The following is a 20,895-nucleotide window of genomic DNA, read 5'->3' as shown; positions in this document are numbered from 1 at the left end:
CATTACCCTGCAGGCAGACTAGTGACGGCCGCCGAGCTGGAGACCATTACCGCCGTGGTGGACGGTGTGGTGCATTGGCAAACCGCCAATGTCATAATTTTGCGGTAATTACCGCCAGCCTGTTGGCAGTGCTACCGCCAAATTAACACCGTCCACCAGGGTTGAAATGAGAGCCATTGTTTGGAAATGTTTATTGAAAAGGTTACAAATTAGTGCGCTGAGTCATGGGTGAGTACAGCTGGCTGACTGACGTTGCAGTGGCTTCTCCTGAAACGGTTTAATAAAATGTTACATATTACTGGAAGTAGAGCACCATTGTTGACCCATCACCGTAGAAGTTCGGCAGCACTCGCTTTATTCTCCCTCACTCACCACATGCATAGAATATATTTGCAGTACTAAAACAAGATTAGAGCAAAGGGGCAAAGTAGTTCTTACACAGCATTTGCACTCCTCCATCTTTAAAGTATGTGATACTACACATCAGATGTTACATTGTTAATGGTACCTCTCACTTTGGTGTAAAACCAGGAGTAGATTTGCTGACAATCTTATAGGCATAGAGTAACCACGTGCCCCACAGTGGAACATTTTGAAATGTAAGAACAGAGACTGACACTGTAAATACCTGCTACATTGTTGTGAAGTCATTTATTATAAATGAGTTTAAAAAAAGTGAAAACCAATAATACACATTTAACTTCTCTAATCCATTTGTCTTGTACTCTCAAATTTGAATGGTGCTTTTGCAGATCTAAAACCTTGCTGTAGTAATTGTAAGATCAAGATGCCATTTTTATACATCCGTACCTTGCTATCTGTTCAATTCTAGTTCTTTTTTTAGTTTGTGACTAATTAAACTTGACTAGTATATTCTAAGGCAAATCCCCTTCAACTTTCCCTTTATTTCAGGAAGTCCAGCTCCAGGCCCCGTTCCAGAAGGGTTGATTCGTATTTACAGCATGCGGTTCTGCCCTTTTGCCCAAAGAACGAGGCTTGTTCTGTTGGCTAAGGACATCAAGTAAGTTTCTAAAAAAATCCTCAGTGTTCCATTATAAAACAACTTTCACTTCTACTTCTGTGGATTTTGTGACATGCCATGTCCTGGTTAATGATGACGATGTAAATTTTTCCTGCATATGTTTGAGCTCAGCTGATGGCTGGCTACATCATGCTGTTGTCTGGAAAAATCAATAGCTTGCAGCAAATCTTGAGTGAAAAAATAGTAAGCCTTTATATTTGTTCAAAGATGTTGCAGTAAGGAGGAAACTGAAGAGCTGGTGAATCTAGAATATTAGGGGGTTGCAGTATGCAGAAGCTTTGGAGGGTGGTAGTCCCTCAATAAATCAAGTAGGCTTGGGAGCAAAATTATGAAGGGGAATTGCAGGAGGTTAGAGTGAAGTGAACAATAGTTTACAGAGGCAGTTGTTTTTAGATTGGGAGGAGTTAAAATTTAGGAAATCTGTTTGATTCAGTTTGGGCATTTGAGATGGGGGATGAATGATACCTGATATGAGGACTGCAAGTTGCAGCTGTGTGAGTAAGAGGTGGAATAAGGGTTAAATTATACAACTGAAGAAAATATTTATTTGTTGGCAGTTGTTTGGGTCAGTTTGGGATTGACTGAAGGCGAGCAATCAGAATGAGCAAAGTGAGATACATGGACTAATTGGAGGGGAAGAGTAAGAAAGTTAGGTGAATGTAATGAGGGTGCAGAGGAGGGGAAAATATATATATTTTGGTGAAGGGTGGAAGTAGGGATAGCATGGTGAGGATTTGCAGATTTGTGGTAAAGGTCATGTGGATATGCTGACGTATGCAGAAAAAGGTTGGCCAGCCACCCAGTGTATTAGGTGGGAAGTAGGTATTTTGTGTTAGCATATTTTTGTTTGCATGTTGACATAGTGTTATACTCTATAGCATTGAGATCACTTAGTTTTAGCGGTGGCTTTCTATGTAGTTACATCTGGGAAGACCTGTTGATTCCTAATTTGGGTACACTGATAACATAAAATTTGATAAGAATTTCGGTGCCAATATTTTTGGGTGGGCGCCGGCTTTGAGCTGTGTAGTAGTTCGACCTGGAGCTGCAAAGGCTCAGCTACCAAAATCATGGAAATTTTGTTAGATGTATCAATTAAGCTTGCAGTTTTAGATATGGGATATCAGGAGCAGTAGATGCTACGCTACTATAGGGCTCTAGGGATTGTTAGAACAAAGACTTGTAGTTTAAATTTGAGGGACTTTACTCTCAAGTAGTAGAGTGTTACTTTGTTGATGGTCCCAAAGGTACACATGTTTTCATTTTGATCTATAAAGTGGAGATCAGATCAGGAGTAGCAGAAGATGAGCAACCAGGATCGTATTGAAAACGTTGTTATGGTATGTTTGAAGAGGGGGTGGGTGATTCAGGTTTGAAATTGCAAAAAACCCTAAGCTTGTAAGTGTGAGATTCATGAGTACCAGATGAAGCTGGAGATTGACAAGACAAAGGCTGGCAGATGGAATCGAAACAACGTTTTTTTAGTCTGAGGAGATAAAGTGCAACTTTGTTGATGGGACTGTGGATGGATATGGTTTCCCTTTTGGAGCGGTTTCGTATGATTAGATCTGGAGCAGTGGAAGCTAAGCTACCAAAACCATATAGAAATGTTATAAAAGTGAGTTCATTCGAAGTTGCAGATATCAAATGATGAAGTTCTTTCCTCTTGGAGAACATGCCCTTGGACTCTAGAGGCATCCAGACGGACTGATCGTTTTAGTTGAGGAAGTATAGATTTTACTGTTGATTTTATTCTGGAGAATCAGAGGAAGCAACGTCCATTGTTTATTGCTTATTGGCAAATTGGTAAATTGATGTTGACTCCAGAGGCAGCAGTGTACACCCCCATAATCAGACTAGGGTTGACTTCAGAGGTGGCCAAAGCATGTTGGAAACCTTCATAGAGGTCAGTGGGTTGACCCAGGGGCAGCCAAGGAGAACCTATTTGACTATTAAGAAGACTACAGCTAAAGTGGATCCTTAGGCACATGAGTAGCCACATAATTTATGCCTTTGGGTTCACCCAGGACAGCCAGGAAGAATCCCTAGAAAGTTAAGTTGACTTCACAGAAGTGAGCCTGTTGGATCAATCCAAAAGCAGCTAAGACACAGGTCTAGGATTTAAATACACAATAGTAGTGAGCCTGTGGGCATCCAGAGGGATAGACCAGTGAGCTGAACATTGGCTGCTGGAGCAAAGTGGTGAACAGGAGATCAGAAGTTGATATCATGGCAAGGCTACAACACCCTTCTGACTCCCTCCCAGCCCCAGATTGGTTAATTGAGTACCATTTGTGGGTAATAATAACATCAGTTATTTAAACTGCTTAGAAAGCTTAGTAGTGTGAGGTATAAAAACAAGGTATTAATAATCTAGTAGCATCAGAGGCATAATTCTTGGATTTAAATACATTCTTCTGAGGAGGGTCTATGCTGTTAACCCCAGATTGGTGGTTATGCACCCCAGAGAAATCAACACTTTAGTTGTGGGTCTGTGGGGTTAACAGAAGCCACTGATGGATAACCTTGAGATATAATAGGCACAACAGTAGTGAGTTTCTAGGTAACCTAGTTTCTACTGCTCAGCCTTGGAATATGGATACCACATAGAAATCTCTCTGGTTAACACAGGTGTATTTAAAGGAGATCCCTGGGATATATGTAGACACCATTATAGTGAGCTAAAGGGGTTTAGCACAGGAGCAACAGAGGTGCATCCCTGGGATATAAGTAGGCATGACTGTACCAGGTGTGTGGTTCCCATGCAGGAGCATTTATGACAACATTTTAAGAATGTTGGGATAATGCCCCAAAGCAATGAATAATCCAGGAAGGAATTCCTGCAGTTAATCGAATGGGCTTTTGGCATCCCATGGAATTGGTCTCTGATGAAGTAGAAAAGTGGATCGATTATCATGCTGTCAGTATTTAGTATGCATTGGGTAAGATGGACGGAGAGTAAGAGGGACGTAGCTAATCCCTGGTTACCTACCTATTTCTGGGGTAGTAATCTGCTTTGAGAAACTCCTAGACGGAAAGTCTCTAGATTCCACTTCATGTAGGAAAGGGAGTAAAAACCTTCTAATGCTCTCTTGAATTGGAAATATTGTGAATCTTGTGCTGATGTTGTCTGGTCGACATGATGAGCTAATCATATTGGTCTATGTGGCAGAAGGTGTCAATGGCGTTCCCCAGTTTTGAGGAGATGGATGTGCTGTGTGTGTGTGACACTGTTCAGGTGGTAGCATGGACTTGTTACACCTCTGTATGTCAGAATTATTTTAATAGGTAATTACTCCACTGTTTGTTTAAAACAGTTCGCGATACTTTAAAAAAGGACGTCAGTTTCTATCAAGGTTATTTATATTTGTGTGTTTTGCGTTTGCAATCTCTTCATTGCAAAAGTGTAGAAAGACATTTTTTATTTTTTGTTTTTAAAGAATATAGCTTAAGAATGACTAGATGTATTTTATAGCCACCTGCTTAAACAATGGTTCCAACCATTCTGACTGGCGTACTGCTGACACCTGTCTAAACTGTTGTCACATTCCACTTCTTTTACTTTAGTAAATGTGCCAATAGTAATGCCACTAACTCCCCGTCACAGAATGGGATGGGAAGCCTCAAAAGTTTCCCATATCTCTCAGATATTTATATGTCTTGGGCTGAAAGGGATCCTCTAAAGAGCTGGGGGTCCCTAAAGGGTTGGGGGCCCTTTTGCATCGCAGGGACATCCGTACACCACTGATGTGTGCCTATTGTTTAACGTATAACTACAGAAAGAGAAAATACTGGTAATTGCAGGTGCCTGCAATGATCTGCTGATTCTGACTTGACAAGATTTTGGCAGCAGCCTGCTGTAGATGTTTCCTCATAGCAGTGGTGCCACGTTTCCCAACAAACTGATGTCAATACAGGATTAACTGGCTAGAGCACCCCATTAAAACTGAAATAATTATGACATATAAACTCTGTTTCCAATTGGGCAGCGCTCTTATTGAGTCTGTATACCTAACATTGTTTAACAGTTTTCTGCCAGTGACTAACCTTTGTTAACCATGAAGCAAACAGCGTATCAAATTGTTCCTAAGACGACAATATGTTTTTTTTACATTTTTGTACTCTGTTTTCTTAAGGTTTGAAACCATCAATGTTAATCTAAAGAGCAAACCAGAATGGTTCTTAAAGAAAGCCCCATTTGGAATGGTGCCAGTTTTGGAGACCAGTAGGGGAGAGATCATTTATGAGTCTCCAATCACAAGTGACTATCTAGATGAAGTATATCCAGGCAAGAAGCTGACCCCTTCTGATCCATTACAGAAAGCACAGCAGAAGATGCTCCTGGAACATTTTTCTAAGGTAGGAGCTTTTGGGAAACTTAAAAGGATTACATGTTTAAGGAATATCTGAAGGTGTATGTTTGAAGTTGTGTGATCAATGTGTGTAAGTCACTGACTGAAGCAAACTCTCAATTTACTCAGTTGTTATATTGGTAAGGATCTATAAATGTTACTCATTACAGTGAACAATCTGGTAGTCTCACCCACCTGCCACTATGTCTGCACCAGTTATCCTGCTCAGGACTACACCCTCTTCTGTCTGTAAGATGTTAGTTTGTGACAAATGTAGTTTCAGGATGTCTTGCCCAGTGACTTGCAGAGCTACTCCTGTCTCCTTTTATGTGTTAAGACTCGTTCCACATTTGTCCCCAATCATGGGTTTCCATTCTTTATATTTTTTATAAATGTCATTTCACTGGAACAGGCTAAATAAATGTCCAGTTGGAACTGGCATACTGGGGCTTCTCTCCGATAGCAATAGCTTCTGTAACTTTAGGGTATCCGGCACTCACCAAGGTCAGGAGAGAAGTTCTAGAGAGCAGCAGGCTTCCTGAAGTGACATGGAACACCATGGCTTTGTGGTAATCATGGCAGTATAAAATGAGGTCCAGTACTCATGCAGCAATAAATCTTTCAGAGCAACATACAGGGAAGTCTTACTGTTTTTATCTGTACAATGCAGTTCTGTCCATAAGTGTGGTCATGAGGTGTTTTAAAAGGCAAATCAAATCTGTCATTGGTGACCACCCTTGAACAAATTAACACAAGTTCTATCACTTTTCACTGACCAACATTTTTAGTGTGACTGCTCCACTTTCAGGGAAATGTTTTCAGTCACAAACTGTAAGTTCCTTCTACTGCAGTAAAGCAAGATGTCTGAAAAGAGTGAATTGATGGTTTAAAAAAGTACTCTAGAGCAATTGCTAGCCAGAAGAATCTTTTCTGTATATAGCATTGTTGTAATCAAAGATTCCTTTTTGGCAGATAGGAGTAAGGCAGCCAGTTCACTTAGGATAGAGGTTGTCGATTTATTTAAAAGGTTACAAGTTACTTAATAAGGAAATCCCACCAGGAGCAGCGTCCTCTCTGCTCAGCCCACTCTCTCTAACTGTTACAGTTCTCCAGTCACCCACCAACATTCCATGATACCACACATTGGCTAAGCAGAGCAGAGAACAATGGAGTTGTGCACAAAATGCATTAGAAGCATAGCAGAGTATAACACATCTTCTTCCTATACAAAATAAAATAATGCAAACAGGAAACTTAAGATAGAAAATAATAAGCAGAAAACATAAGAGACTTTAGCTAAGTCCTATAAATTATTCAACCCTATAATATTATTCACGCAGTGGTGGCATCTGACCCCCATCTATACAAAACCAAAAGCACACCCATATACAGGTCCCACTGAATCCTTAACACACTACCTATTACTCAACCAGGCAGAAACAATCAAATGAATCACAAAACCATAAAATATACTAAAACCCTCACTCAACCCAGAACAGAGCATCTTGTGCATAACACAATGGGTATCTTTCAACCCTCACGATAGCAGTAGGAAAATGTCCTTCAACCCTTATTCTAGAAATTTGCAATACGTATCTTTCAACCCTCATCCAATCTGTGTCAACCGAGAACCTCATACATTTAGCAACAGGTCTCTTTCAATCCACACTCATTCCAAAACAGGACATCTTGTGAACTTAGCAATGCGTCTCTTTCAACACATACTCATCCCAAAACAACAGGACATCTTATAAAATTAACAAGTAATCTCTTTCAACCCACACTCATCCAAAAACAACAGTGCATCTTGTGAATTTAGCAAAGGACTAGCACTACACATTCATGCTATTCTGCGTACTCTTGCAGGCTTAGAAACACTCACCCACTACTGCATACTCTCACAGGACCAAAGACTTAAATTACATAATACATCTATCATACGCATGCAAAACATGGGCACCTTCTACAGCGCACTCTCACAGGATGAACGTCCGATTTCATAGACTCACCCTCTATTGCGTAACCATCCACAATCCTGGGACACAAAGGACAAAACATGGACTCAACCATAGCCACTATCACTAACCAAAACTCCTGTACACTCTTACGAGAGCACGAACCCCAAACTAAAAAATAGCAACTGACATCATGAGTAAAACGTCAGCATATCATTGCACAAAATTGTCACAATACGACTAGACATAATATGTAACCATTCAGCATTACATTGCATGCAACACATATTTAAAACATTCTCCTGGCACAAATGAGACCATATACTGTGGCAGCAAAATCAGAATGACATTTATTTTAGAAAAAAACAAACAAACTCAAAGTGCCCAAATGTGGTGGGCGATAGCTCACTCGAATATGCCACACACAACCCATGACAGTATATATGGTAACAAAATCAGCATGACATAAAAGTAACCATGGCAGGTAACACAAAGTTCTCCACTGCGGTGAGTGACATCTCACCTGAACTACACACAATACCCTGGGCGTAGACCCAATACTTAAAGACACATTACGGTTCCATAGGTGCTCAGATGATGTCACAAATGTATACATCACCTATCCCTGCGAAACATGCAGTGATCAGCAAAATTGCATGTCTCTTACATTGATCCCGCAACGCGGTTTAGCTTAAAAAAATGATGCTCTGATGTTTTTCCAAAAACTATGATGCTCACGCCCATGGTTTCCGCATTGCGTTGACTTACACATGACCTCTGGTCTAGTCTTTAGCTGCTACATCACACGTCGCTCTGACGTGTTCCCATGTAACACTGATCACAACGTGAGCACGCTCAGATTTCTGTTCCCTTGCAGCTAGGAGCTCACTCTTGGAATCCCACAGTTGATGGGAAGGATTAGAGTTAATATGTAAGTGCTCTTGCCTCCACTATGACAAGTAGGGGTAAATCTCACTTACCAGCTGAGCACGTGCCCTTGATGACAAACACTGCCTTCAACAGATGACCCACCCTGATCGATCTCTGTTTGTGCGCATGTGAGCAACCACCTACCCAGGGCATCTAGGCAATGGTCCTTGCCTCCAAATAATGGTACATCAAGTCACTCACGCGTTGGAGCTCACAGTAACTTGATTGTGAACACTCAGGGGCTCATTGCGAGTTTGGCCGAGGGGATTACTCAGTCACAAATGTGACGGATATCCTGGCCACCATATTACAAGTTCCATAGGATATAATGGAACTTGCAATACGGCGTCACGAGTAATCCCCTCCGCCAAACTTGTAAAGAGGCCCTCAGTCTTAGCGCCAACAACAACACTTTGCACGAGTCAGCTCCCCAAATTAGATGACATGCGCTGCCCTACTCTTATACTCACTGCCAGTTCACTAACGATCAGAAATGCAGACTGCAAACCGCTCCACTACACAGATTAGATCAACTCTATATTTTGTACAACTGCGTGCATGCAAGGTTCAGCAGGCTACGACTTTGGTATTTGTAGTCGATTTAATATCAGCCCAATTAATTCCACATCTGACACAGTTCCTACCAGACACAGCAGGCCTGGCTAAAAAACCATGTCTGCTTGACAGCATCTATGTTCATCTGTGTACAGTTAAGTGAGATGACCGTCCTCTCGGTCTCCAGGCTGTCTCATAGGTTAAAACACTGGTAGGGTTCACGGTATCTACTTTTCCTCTTTGTGCGTCTCTTTTCTTCTGCACCTTCAATGTTCCTTCACTGCTTTGTTTCATGAGCTTCCTTAAGTGTAGTTTTGTTTCCAGATCATTACCAGTGTTGTAATCAAAGATTCCTTCTTGGCAAGTAGGAGTCGGGTTTCCAGTTCACATAGAATAGAGGTTGTAGATTTATTTAAAAGGTTACAGGATAGGTTATTTTATAAGGAAACCCTACCAAGAGAAGCATCCTCTCTGCTCAGCCCACACTCTCTGTTACAGTCCTGCAGTCCTCACCAACACTCCATGGCATCACACACTGGCTGAGCAGAGCAAAGAACAATGGAGGTGTGCACAGAATACATTACCAACATAGCAGATTATAACAGCCATCTCATGGCTTTCGTAATAAGGAAGCAGTACTTGTTCATTTGATAGAAGTATCTTGACCTATCTCCAATGCCATGAGATTTTCTCAGACACCTTTCTAAAGGCTTTACTTGTGTTTTTTTCAGTCTTAACATGGGAGTGAACCATTTACTGACAGCATATTTAGAGTTCATGTTTTTGGTTCATAAAGAATAGAAAAGTTCAGTTGTTGTGGTGATGTGCTGATAGAATCATGTCAGAAGGAATTGATCTTTTCTAGGTATATGGTGAGTGGGTACCTTAGGGTGTAGAGGGAGGCTAACAAAGACATAGGCCCTCATTATGACTTTGGCAGATGGAAAAGCAAGTCTGCTGAAGTTTCGACTGAGAGGTTGCTGCCATTGTGGCTGCCTCCCCTCTGGGGCCATTACGAGTTTCCCGCTGGCCCTGCAGGAAACGGCCTGCAGTTTTGTCTCCGGCTCTATTAGTAATAGAGCCGGTGGCAATGCAGTAGTACGGAGGGTGCACCAGGGGGGCCTTGCACTGCCCATCTCTGCCAGCCTTTTCAAAGCAGGGATACCACTGTGAAACCGCTGGTGGAGAAGGGAGTCGTATTACCCAGGGCGTGCTGCTTGCTTGCACTTGACGAAAACTGGCAGTTGGTCTGACCGCGGTGCTACCGCCGCTGTCGTGATGTGGCGGTCGGACTGCTGCATTTGCGGCGGTTGACTGCCACCGCGATCCTGGTGGTCATTAGACCGCCAGGGTCGTAATGAGGCCCATAATGTTGTTTAACCATGGTGCTTGCATTTACCTGGTCTCACATTCACAGGGTTAGGCAAATAATGAGCTGTTAATGTGAATGGGATTAAGAAATGGTCAGACCATATGATTTCTAAAGAGAAAATCAAAGCTAATTAGTGTCCAGCATTCTTGGTATGGCCTTTTACGTGTTTCGCAAGGCCTGGATTATTAATAATGGAGACAAAAGAAATTAAGTATCAGATTTGGATTTGCCCTGAACACTGAAAGTCTCTCAGAACCATAAGGTTAAGCAAATAAATTTTGGCCTGAAGGACTAATGCGTCTAGCCATGTCAAGGTGTTCCAGCTTAGTTAAGGAAGATGATACTAGGGTGTACCCTGCATTTCTGTTTAATTCCACATAGTGCATGCTCCTGTGAACTGAAAACAAGGGAGAACACAGATTTTTTTTTTTTTAAGATGCATCTTTCCCAGGGGGAGGATTACCAGGCTATCTTCTTGAGGAGTAGTGGCTACATCACGATTAAGTTTCATCAACATTGTAAAAAAACAACCATTCCTGCTCTCCTCGATAGGAGATAGACCAGGCCTGGGCGATTCATAGTTGCAGGCTTGGACACAGTGGCTGAAAGCTTGGTGGGGCTCAGATGGGCTTACTTTTGGCATGCCTTCAGTGTGCCTGCTGTGCACACATAATGTGCACATGTGCTGCATGTGTGCACTGCAGATGCTATTTTATAACTCTAGAAGGTGGAGTGGATCATGCAGCTGCTCCAACCTTCGTCGGGCATCCAGGCATGTAGAATGTAGATTCTCCAATTTACATGATGACAGAATCTGAATTTTATTAAAGACACGTAGGTTAGCATTATGCATATATCTTTTATTGCTACTCTGTGTGCAGACATTCCAAGCAACCATTAACCATACACAAAACTCTAGAATCAGAATCAATAAAGAAGTGTATATAAACTCTGTCCCAGCAGCCATCTTCCTTTTACATCTGCTCTGTGGACAACAATGCCAACTTGGAAATTAAAACTCAAATAAACTTTAACTATTAAAACTTTAACTAATTCTCTTCTCAAAAGTCTTTGAATTATTGTCATCTCTTCTGCAAATACTATGTAATTACTGATTTTCTAATATGAAAAAATAAATATATTATTACCTTTTCTTTGAAGAAATTATTTAAATGTCAATTACAGAATTCCACAATTTACTTAATAGAAAAAATAAACCTTGCAATGACAAAAGTAAAATCTTTCTATCTCCTCCCCAGGGAAGGCAGGGTGGGATAATGCTAACCTCTGTGTTTCTCATCATATAGCTTGGAGCCTCTACATATGTGAAGACCGGAGGCTTTCATTATACATGTTCAAAGCTGTGAATAGCTACTTTCAAAACATGCTCTAAGGGTTTCAAATAGGATTGTGCAAACACAGCCTTCAAAATGTCTTCTAAACGTCCACCGAAAGAAAAACATTTGGTGGCCAGAGCTCCTCTCATTGAATGCTCTCCAAATCTGCTCATTTTAACACCTGCCTCAGCCATGAACAATCTCACCCAGCGTGAAATAGTTGCAGAACTCACGTGATTATACTGACGTACATAAGACAATAATAGTCACACCATGCCTCCTGAACTCTGCCATTCTAGATTCATATTTTTTTCACACACCTAACTACACACAGCTTTGGATGATCATCAAAACGTGGCTAAAATATTGATGTAAGCATTGTCTTTGTTCGCTTTGTGATCATAAATAACACACAATCTGGATTTTGAATCTATTACTCACCTCTAATGCTTTTACATCAGATACCCTTCTGTAAGATATTAGACATAAAAGAGTTGCCAATTTCAAAGATATTTTTAGTATAGACTAATATTTATTCTTGGGCCGGTTCTCCAATGATTGTAAAACTAAGTTTGCATTCCACTAACAACTGTATCTAGGTTGTGGTGGTCTACGCAATTGTACACCTTTTCATTACGCTTCTTACCAAAATATCTCTTCCTATAGTTAAACCATTAACCTGTGAATGGCCAGCTGCTACAGATGATCTCCAACACGTAATTGTTCTATAACTCAATAATTTTTCATATAAGGAAGATAAACAAATTGATAAGTCTATAGAAGATGCCTCCATGGGATCCAAGTCCCTTTCCAAGCACCAACTTATTCAACTTTTCCATGCCTTCTGGTTCCTGGGGCCCAGCATTCTCTAAGCAACTCTTGAGCCTATTCCGAAAGACCTGCAAAGTGTTTGCCTCCCCTGAAATCTTTAAACAAGAAGGTTCATAACACCTTCTGCGACCAAAGGATGTTCTTCGCAATCTGGTCCTATTAACACCTGTTCTGAACACTGAATTAAATAAGGTTCCTCTATGACAAGCTCCAAAAAGGAGTTATTAACACTATCTTACATTTCTGTTTCCTCATCATCAACAACACTCTGCATCATTGCAAACAGTCCTGCAGAAAAGTATCCACTGCCTCTGCTAATGGATCTGGTCTCCAACTGAAATATCTGTCTAATCGGTAAGTCAGTCTTGACGCAAACAAATATAGATAGAAAGGACTCAATATCTCTTGAATCCTTTTGAAGATTCACACATCCAACTTCCAGTCGCTGTAATCTCTAGATATCTTGAATTCCAGTCTGCAACCCAGTTGTTCTGCCCTGGAAAATATTCTGCATGTAATCCTAGTTTATGTTCTAAACAATATTTCCAAATTAATTTCACTATCCGTGACAAAGCCTTGGACTTGCTGCCACCCAATTTGTTTAAATAACCTACAACCGAAACATTGTCCATTTTTAATAAAACATTGCAGTTTTTAAAACCTTGCCAAAACTCTAAAAAGCAAAAAGGCCTACCTTCATTTCAAACCATTTATTTGCTGTGATCCCTCTTCTAAAGACTTCCGCCTATTTCTTGCTGATTCAAACAAGCACCCCAACCATAATGACTTGCGTGTGTCTCTAGAACATAATTTGGACAAATACTAACAATTGCCCGGCCATTTCAGGCATCCACATTTTCCAGCCACCAGTGCAGCTTGTCATGCCCTTCCAACTTGAGGGCAACCTGAGCTCCTTACCACAAACCTTTTCTCAAACTCTTCACTTTCAAACTATGCAGGGCCCTGTAATGCAGTGGTACTAGAAAAATTGCCTGATTAGAAGAAGAAAATAAACCTATTATCCTTACTAAAGTCCTCAACTTCACTAAATGTTTCTTTTAAAACTTGCTTTCTTATGTCTTTATTTGCATAATTTTCGTATATGGAAGACTCAAAATTGACATGGACAGTATCCACCAGAAATCCTAAAAATTCCAATTTCTGACAGAATTAAAACAGACTTGCCTCTCTTGATTAGAAAGACTAGACTCTCTAAAAGGGTTACCACTAGTTGTAGTTGCAATTTCAACTCCTCCGCATCCTGTGACATAATCAGGAAATCGTTCTTCATCATATGAATTCCTCTCTTCCTTAGAAACAATACTATAGGCTTTCAAACCTTGTTGGAACACCAGGGGCAAGAAGCTAATCCAAAAGGAAGACAAGTGAATTGATAAAGTATCCCCAACCATCTGAACTGGAGATATTTCCAACTGGCTTCTGCCATCAGAATGGAGAAGTAGGCATCCTTCAAATCGAGTTTTACTAACCAGTTGTTTGCCTCCAAAATGTCCAGTAAAATATGGACTCCTTCCATCTTGAACTGCCTGTAAACCAGAAGCCAATTCAAGTTTCTTAAATTTATTGCAGGGTGCCAACCCTTGTCCTTTTTCTGAGCCAAAAATATTGTGCTTACAAAAGTCAACTGTTCCTCTTTCACCTTCTCTATAGCACCTTTCCTTGGCATTTCCTACACCTCTTCACTTGCTAACAACTTCTGATCTTGAAAGAAAACCATCTAATTTGGCTCCTGAACAGGAAAATCTCAAAATTGTATTACATAACCTTGGATTGGTTTTATTATCCAATAGTCAAATTTTTCCAATTTTGTACAAAGGTTCTCAAATGCCCCCTACCTATCATAGGAGACAACCAATAGACATCTTCATACTCACCTTGACCCACTGCATAATTTGTGCTCTTCCTCTGGCTTGACGTCCTCTGTCTAATATTCCTCTTTGTAGGAATGAACAAGAGCTGATTGAAATCCTCTGAATGATGCACAACCATGTGCTTGATAGTAGGACTTTCCGAAACTACAGCCAGAGAAACGCCCCCCCCCTGCTCCAGCCCTGTCAAAAATCAGACTTCCAAATGCTTTCTTCAAAGGGGTTTGCGCTTTTTCCAAACTGGTGAAGTAAACAAATTTACGTACATTTGTGACTTAACCTTCCACAAATAAATTACCTTTTGGGTCCTCTCAAGACTTTTTCTTTGCAAAGTTTCATAACGTAGGACTAATCCTCATCAATATGGCTTTTCTTCTCTCCGCCATGAGAGTGGTGTTTGTGTTCCCTATGAAAAACATTGCCCTCTGACACCAGCCCCGCAACAATTCAATATCTACAGGCACTTCTTTTGATTTTGCCTCCTCCGCCACATGCAAAATCCAGCTCCTCATTATATGAATCTCCATCGTAAGGTCTAGCCTCAGTCACCTTTGTGCCACAAAGGACACCATATTTTGTGCCGTGAGTGACACCTTGCTCACCTGTTTGACAAGTGAAACACTCATCCTTTTTGTTCAGCTCTACGTGTTTGCTCTTAAGCCTTTTCTTTCCTCCTCTCTCCTTTTCTTCCGAAAGTTCCTCCTCATCTGGAGACCAAAACTCCTCCACTTAATTAGGAAATTTCTTGCCCTTTCTCTTTTTCCCTAAAACTGTCCCTAACTTTTTCACAGAAGCCTTAACTTCATTATGTACCATCTTCTTAATGGCCTCATTTTGAGTAACATCTCCTGTCTCACTCAACTTGTAATATAATATTCACACTATTATTAGTTGTTTTTATGTATAGGTATTTTATTTTATCTCATTGCCTAAATCATGAAACAACCCTCTCCAATTCTCCATAATGGGAAGCTCTCGTAATTGATTCCCTTGGTTGACTAAGCAACCGTTAACTGAAGCGTTAATACTTTTCCAAAATGTCTGCTCGAAAGCTTCGATCCCATTGAGTTTGACTTCTTAATCAAAATGGCTGCTAAGGCGCCATGACCCCATTGCGCACACTAATGCAGTGACATCACAACGCAAACAGAATGGGCATTCCCTCAACGAGAGCAGATTCTGATCACTTTCGCACCTGCAGATTCGCTGTGTTTAGGAAAAAAACCTTCTTGCAGCCTGTGACTCATGCCACCTTCCAGAACGTGAACTGAGGCACACAGGGCTGTACAAGCACATGCGTGTTCCCAAACCGCCCCTGCTATTTAAATAATGCGTGACAAACAAGGTACTTTAAACCTTAATTATACAGGCGTAAATTTGTTAAAGCCATGTGTTGAAACCATTACGAACCAAGTACTTTACAAATAAACATTTTTGTAAGTTCAAAACTTACCAGACATGTAAAATGATATACTCTAACAAAAAGTATTTAACTTAAATATTTCCCATATACTGGGAAAGGGAACAAATGAAACCAACCCTTATACTTACTCTAGGTTTCCAAACTTAAAATCTAATTAAGAAAGTACATACTTAACTGACACAGAGCATCAATGAAAAGAGGATGATGGCTGCTGGGACGGAGTTTATGTAGACTTCTTTATTGATTCTGATTCTGGAGTTTTTAGTATGGTTAAAAGTTGCTTTGAATGGCTGCACATAGAGTAGCAATAAAAGATATATGCATAATGATAGCCTCCAGTCTTGGCATAAAATCAAAGTGGAGAAATGAAATAAGCTGATAAATGAATTTAACTAACCCAATTAGCTAAATATTTTTTTAAAACCTTGCCTTAACCCATTCTTCATATTGCTTCTGCTGGCCTCAGGACACCTTTACTTTGAGGTAGGTCATGGTATGGTTATAAAGACATGATAAGCACCTGACACCAATTGGTTTCTATGGTCAGGCTGTGTGAGAGACATCGATCGCACTGTGCCTGTCATTAAATTATTGGATGCGTGTCCCTTCAAGACCATGCAGAGGGGGCTCTTTAGCCATCTTAGGGGATTTTTGAAAAGGGCGGACCTACTTATGAAGTGTTTCTCTTCAGACTGAGGTCCTTTTCTGGCTACTCCTAATCTGATGTATAGTGTCTGAGACTGTATATGCCCTTTGCAGACTGCATAAGTGACCTCTACTGTACACCCCTCTAGTATGAAGGCACCAGCCAGCCTGCCTCATAATACAGCTGCAATTTGGAATAACTGTAGTCAAATTGAGCCCTTTTCCATAATCTAGTTAATAAAATTGGGAAATCCCGGAGGTTTAGTAATCTACCAAGAGAGATTGTAGAGCCAAGATACGTTTTCAGCATCCATATGAACTGTTTAGATGTTATCATGAACCAGTTTTGTAAGTCTTCCACTTGTGATTGTCATTGGTTCAAGTCACTTGGTTTGCTGGTGTTAAAGACTTTTCCTTCAGTGATTTTCTGGTGCAGGTACAAAGCTACAGCTGCATCCCTGAGCCCCATGTTTGTGACTAAGCTGTTCTTTCAGGCTAGCTTAATATTGTGTCCCTAGCTTCTCCCTACCCCTGCTTTAGCACCTAATCGGGGGTTGGGCCACTTCATCAAACACTGTTTCTGCATTATTCCATGTCTTTTCAGCAGCACAAATGACTGACCTGCTGGTGACACTGTTCTAGCTTCATAGTCCCATGTGGTCTAGCAGATATCATCCTCACTTTACCTTTGTTATGGATTTTTATTTCACCTATTCCCTTCAAACCACACTGTTACACAACACCATGCATGTCATCAGGCCTTGTGCTAAGTGAGTTGTTTTATAGAAGCATAAATAGTGACCGACCTGTTTGCTAGGGAAAGTCAGCTTGTGTGTCTGTGTATGTTCTGTCTGACCCATTTCCCCACATATAAATGGGTTTTTAACTACAATTTATGGAGACCAACTACATGATGGACCCCTCCCAATCTGGATTCAGGAGTAACCACAGTACTGAGACCGCACTCCTCACAGCCATTGATGACATCTCCACCCTCCTCGACCGTGGCGAAATAGCATCCCTCTTCCTACGACACCACTCTCTGCACCAGACTACATGAAGCCCACATCTGCGGCAAAGCCCTTGAGTGCAAACGCTCCTTCCTCACGGCCGTACCCAGAGAGTGAAGCTCCCACCATTCACCTCCAAACCAACGGAGACCAGCTGCTGTGTCCCCCCAGGGCTCCTCTCGGAGCCCCACCCTCTTCAATATCTACATGACTCTGCATGCTAACATTGTCAGACACTATGGTCTCAACACTGTCTCCTACACCCAACTGATTCTCTCCCTCACCCACGAACCATCAACAGCCAAGAGCAACTATAACAATGGAATGAAGGCAATCACCGCCTGGATGAAAGACAACTGCCTCAAGCTCAACTCTGACAAGACTGATATCTTCATCCAGGGCTCCAATTCCTCCACCTTGTACAACTCCTGGCAGCCCACAGCTCTCGGGGCTCCCCCACACACCGACCACACACCCAACTTCGGCATCATCCTCGACTCCTTGATCTCGGTGGCCTGCCAAGTCAGTGTTGTCTCATAATCGTGCTTCCACACACTTTGCCTGCTCCGAAAGATCTTCAAATGGATCCCATTGAGGCAAGAAGAACAGTCAACCGGGCACTCGTCTGCAGCAAGCATGACTACGGCAACGCACTCGATGCCAACATCACCTAGAAACTCCAAACAAGACTCCAGAGAATCCAGAATGCCACGGCTAGACTCACCCTGGACATCCCACAGCACAACTACATCAGTGCACACCTGTGAGACCACCACTGGCTACTGGTCAACAAAGAATCACTTTCAAGTTCCTCACACATCCATACAGGGCCCTACACAACATCGGATCCTCCTACCTCAACCACCGCCTCTGTTTCTACACTCCCACCAGACAGCTCTGCTCCACCCAGCTGCTCCTCTCCTCCACCCCAAGGAACCATAGGAACTCAGCTGGAGAAAGATCCTTCTCCTACCTTGCGGTGCAGACCTGGAACACACTGCCTCTCCACCTCAGGCAATCCCCCTCGCCGATCCAGTTCAGGACAGACCTCAAGACCCGGCTCTTCTATTGATCTGCATCCTTCCCCACAGCTCCTCAAGATCCTCTGGGTGATAAGCCGGACTTTATAAATACCTGATTGATTGATTAATTTTACTGTTTGGAAAAACATTGCATGATTTGAATTACCCGACAATAAATGTATTACACCTAAACCTAATAAATTATTGTTTCACTTCTGGGGCTGTTCATTTGCATCAACAGTGTTTATTACTTTACCCTGCGGTATTTGTGGTTATTTACTGCATCGGGCATATTTGCTGTGTTCTCTCTTCTTAAAACAGTGTCTAGTTGGTCTTTCACTTTTCATTGTACTCTGTGGCCATTAGGAGGGCCACACAGGCCCACTAAACTCACAAAGCTCGGGATCTTAATTCAAAGTCCAGTGACAGTACTATTAGTCTGTGCATCCCAGTCACTACCAGGAGGAATGACAATTGATGAGTTAAAAGAACACCCATCACTGTCTACAGGCTTAAAAAAATAGAAACAAAATACAAAAAAAGCTTGTCATACTGACTACATCAGTCAATACTGGACAACTTGCATGAATGTATTGAATTTAGATTCACATTAAATGCTTTGATAACACACCTCCATTTGAGAATCAGTCTTCTATTCATGGTTAAACTGAGAAGACCCTGCCATTCCAAACCAAGTGATCAGCCAACCAGTGGGGAAAAATAGTACCTTAATTTATTTTTATTGAATAACCTCTACACCATTAGTATCCAATGTACTGAATAATGAAGTTGTTCTACCATGTGACCTTTTTCTGTAACTTTGTAGTTTGTTGATTTTAAATTTCAGTATGAAGACCATTGACCAATGATTCCATATGTTTCAGTTTGTACCCTTCCTGTATAAAGTGCTGCAGGCAACCAGAAAGGGAGAAGACCCTACAGAGCTGAAGATAGAAATGAACGTAAAGTTACTTGAACTGGAAGAGGTAAGGAGAAGCTAACCTCTCAAACAAGGAGTGCTGCAATGATTTTGAATGATGTGCTGATACAAATGTTCGACCGGCCTTTCAGAGAGTCTGACACTTGCAGGTGGGCCAGCTTGAAAGGGTCAGTATGTGGACCATTTTGTTTCTTTGGTCCTTTGGGTCGTGATGGAGTCAACCAAACCAGCCACACACTGGCCCTTTTAGTGCACACCTGAGAGACCTCCACTAGCTACCAGTCAACAATCAGGAAGTGCTGTACTGCCTGAAAGAGTAATCCAGTACAGATTCTTTACCTTCCGGAAAGCTCTGGAGACATGTTGATCCATTAATTCTTTATGTAGATGAACACTTCTTTCTCTTCTGTTTTTGTCTTTGAGATGCTGTTGTTGTGTTTTTTTTTTTTTTTTTTTTTTTTTTTTTTAACTTGTGTGTCTTTACAACCTGTAAGCCAAGCCATTTTCCATGTTTTTTTTGCTGCATGAATGTGAAGTCAAAATCAAATGATTTCAGTATAGACTGAAAATGTTTCCAGCCAGGACACAAAACCAAAAGTCTTCCTCCGACGAAATGTTTCCTAGTCCTCACTTAATCCATACAGTCAATGCACATACAAAATGCAAACTGAAAATTGTACCTTTTATCACTTTAACCAGACTGCAACACAGAACCAGTCACCACAACTTGCTCTCATACACGCAGTTCCCAGACATCCACCTCACACTACTAAACTACACAGGTGACACAGACACAATAATTTTCACACGTTCTCCATCTTCCACAAGCAATAAACACAACCACACTCCACCACACACAAGTGCAGCCCAATACTCCATCACACCTTACACCTAGTGACTAGCTGGTCACACTAACAAGACCAGGTTTATGGATGGAAAAAGCACATAATCTGCACCTAGTACCAGCACGCGCAGGAAAATACACCAGAAAAAGTTAGGACTTCTTCCGAACACAAAGACGACAGCCCCCCAACCCTTGTTACCTTGGAATGAGGTCTCTAGCTCAGACTCTGTAGGGACACGAAGACTGGATTAGCGTCAAGGCGACGTGCAGCATAGATAGCGGCGATGGCATCTGGTCAGAATCCCTCTGACTATCTAAGTAAGGTGCATTTATACAGATCTGCTCAGACCCCTGACATTGGTCTGTTCCCAAACAATAGATAACAAGACATGCTTGAAACGGTTTTTACATACACAAATCCCTCAAAGGCGTGAAGAGGGAAAGTACCTAATGTGAACTCCTACAGTTTGTTTATCTTTGTTGCTTGATATTGACGCCTTACCGCGGCGGCACTGATAACGTGAAACTAAAACATAGGCATAACTAAAAACAAGGCAGCCATCTTAAGGGATATAATTAAATAAATGTGCTAAAACAGAGCAAGGTAATTAGGGTAAAAGTCACTAGGCGAGGGACCATGAGGCTGCAAGCCAGAGGCTAAGCTAACTCCTGTTTCCCATTAAAACAAACTAGGATTCACTACAATGCTTCAATCAAACACTAGAGCAGTCCAGAAATAACACCATTA

At 41.4% G+C, this 20,895-nt stretch overlaps 1 protein-coding gene across 3 annotated transcripts in view; it reads left to right on the top strand.

Annotated features, from left to right (window-relative positions):
* The window catches only part of LOC138300274 (glutathione S-transferase omega-1-like), a 62,639-nt gene that overhangs the window by 18,010 nt on the left and 23,734 nt on the right, over nucleotides 1–20,895 (top strand). For all 3 annotated transcript variants that reach the window (XM_069239441.1, XM_069239440.1, XM_069239442.1), the window contains exons 3-5: nucleotides 913–1,021; nucleotides 5,179–5,401; nucleotides 19,248–19,349. In XM_069239441.1, coding sequence (XP_069095542.1) covers nucleotides 913–1,021; nucleotides 5,179–5,401; nucleotides 19,248–19,349 — 434 coding nt within the window. The remainder of the gene's footprint in view (nucleotides 1–912; nucleotides 1,022–5,178; nucleotides 5,402–19,247; nucleotides 19,350–20,895) is intronic.

The sequence above is a fragment of the Pleurodeles waltl genome, chromosome 6 (assembly GCF_031143425.1).
Source record: "Pleurodeles waltl isolate 20211129_DDA chromosome 6, aPleWal1.hap1.20221129, whole genome shotgun sequence".
Taxonomy (NCBI): domain Eukaryota; kingdom Metazoa; phylum Chordata; class Amphibia; order Caudata; family Salamandridae; genus Pleurodeles; species Pleurodeles waltl.
This window is presented reverse-complemented; position numbering and strand designations above follow the sequence as displayed.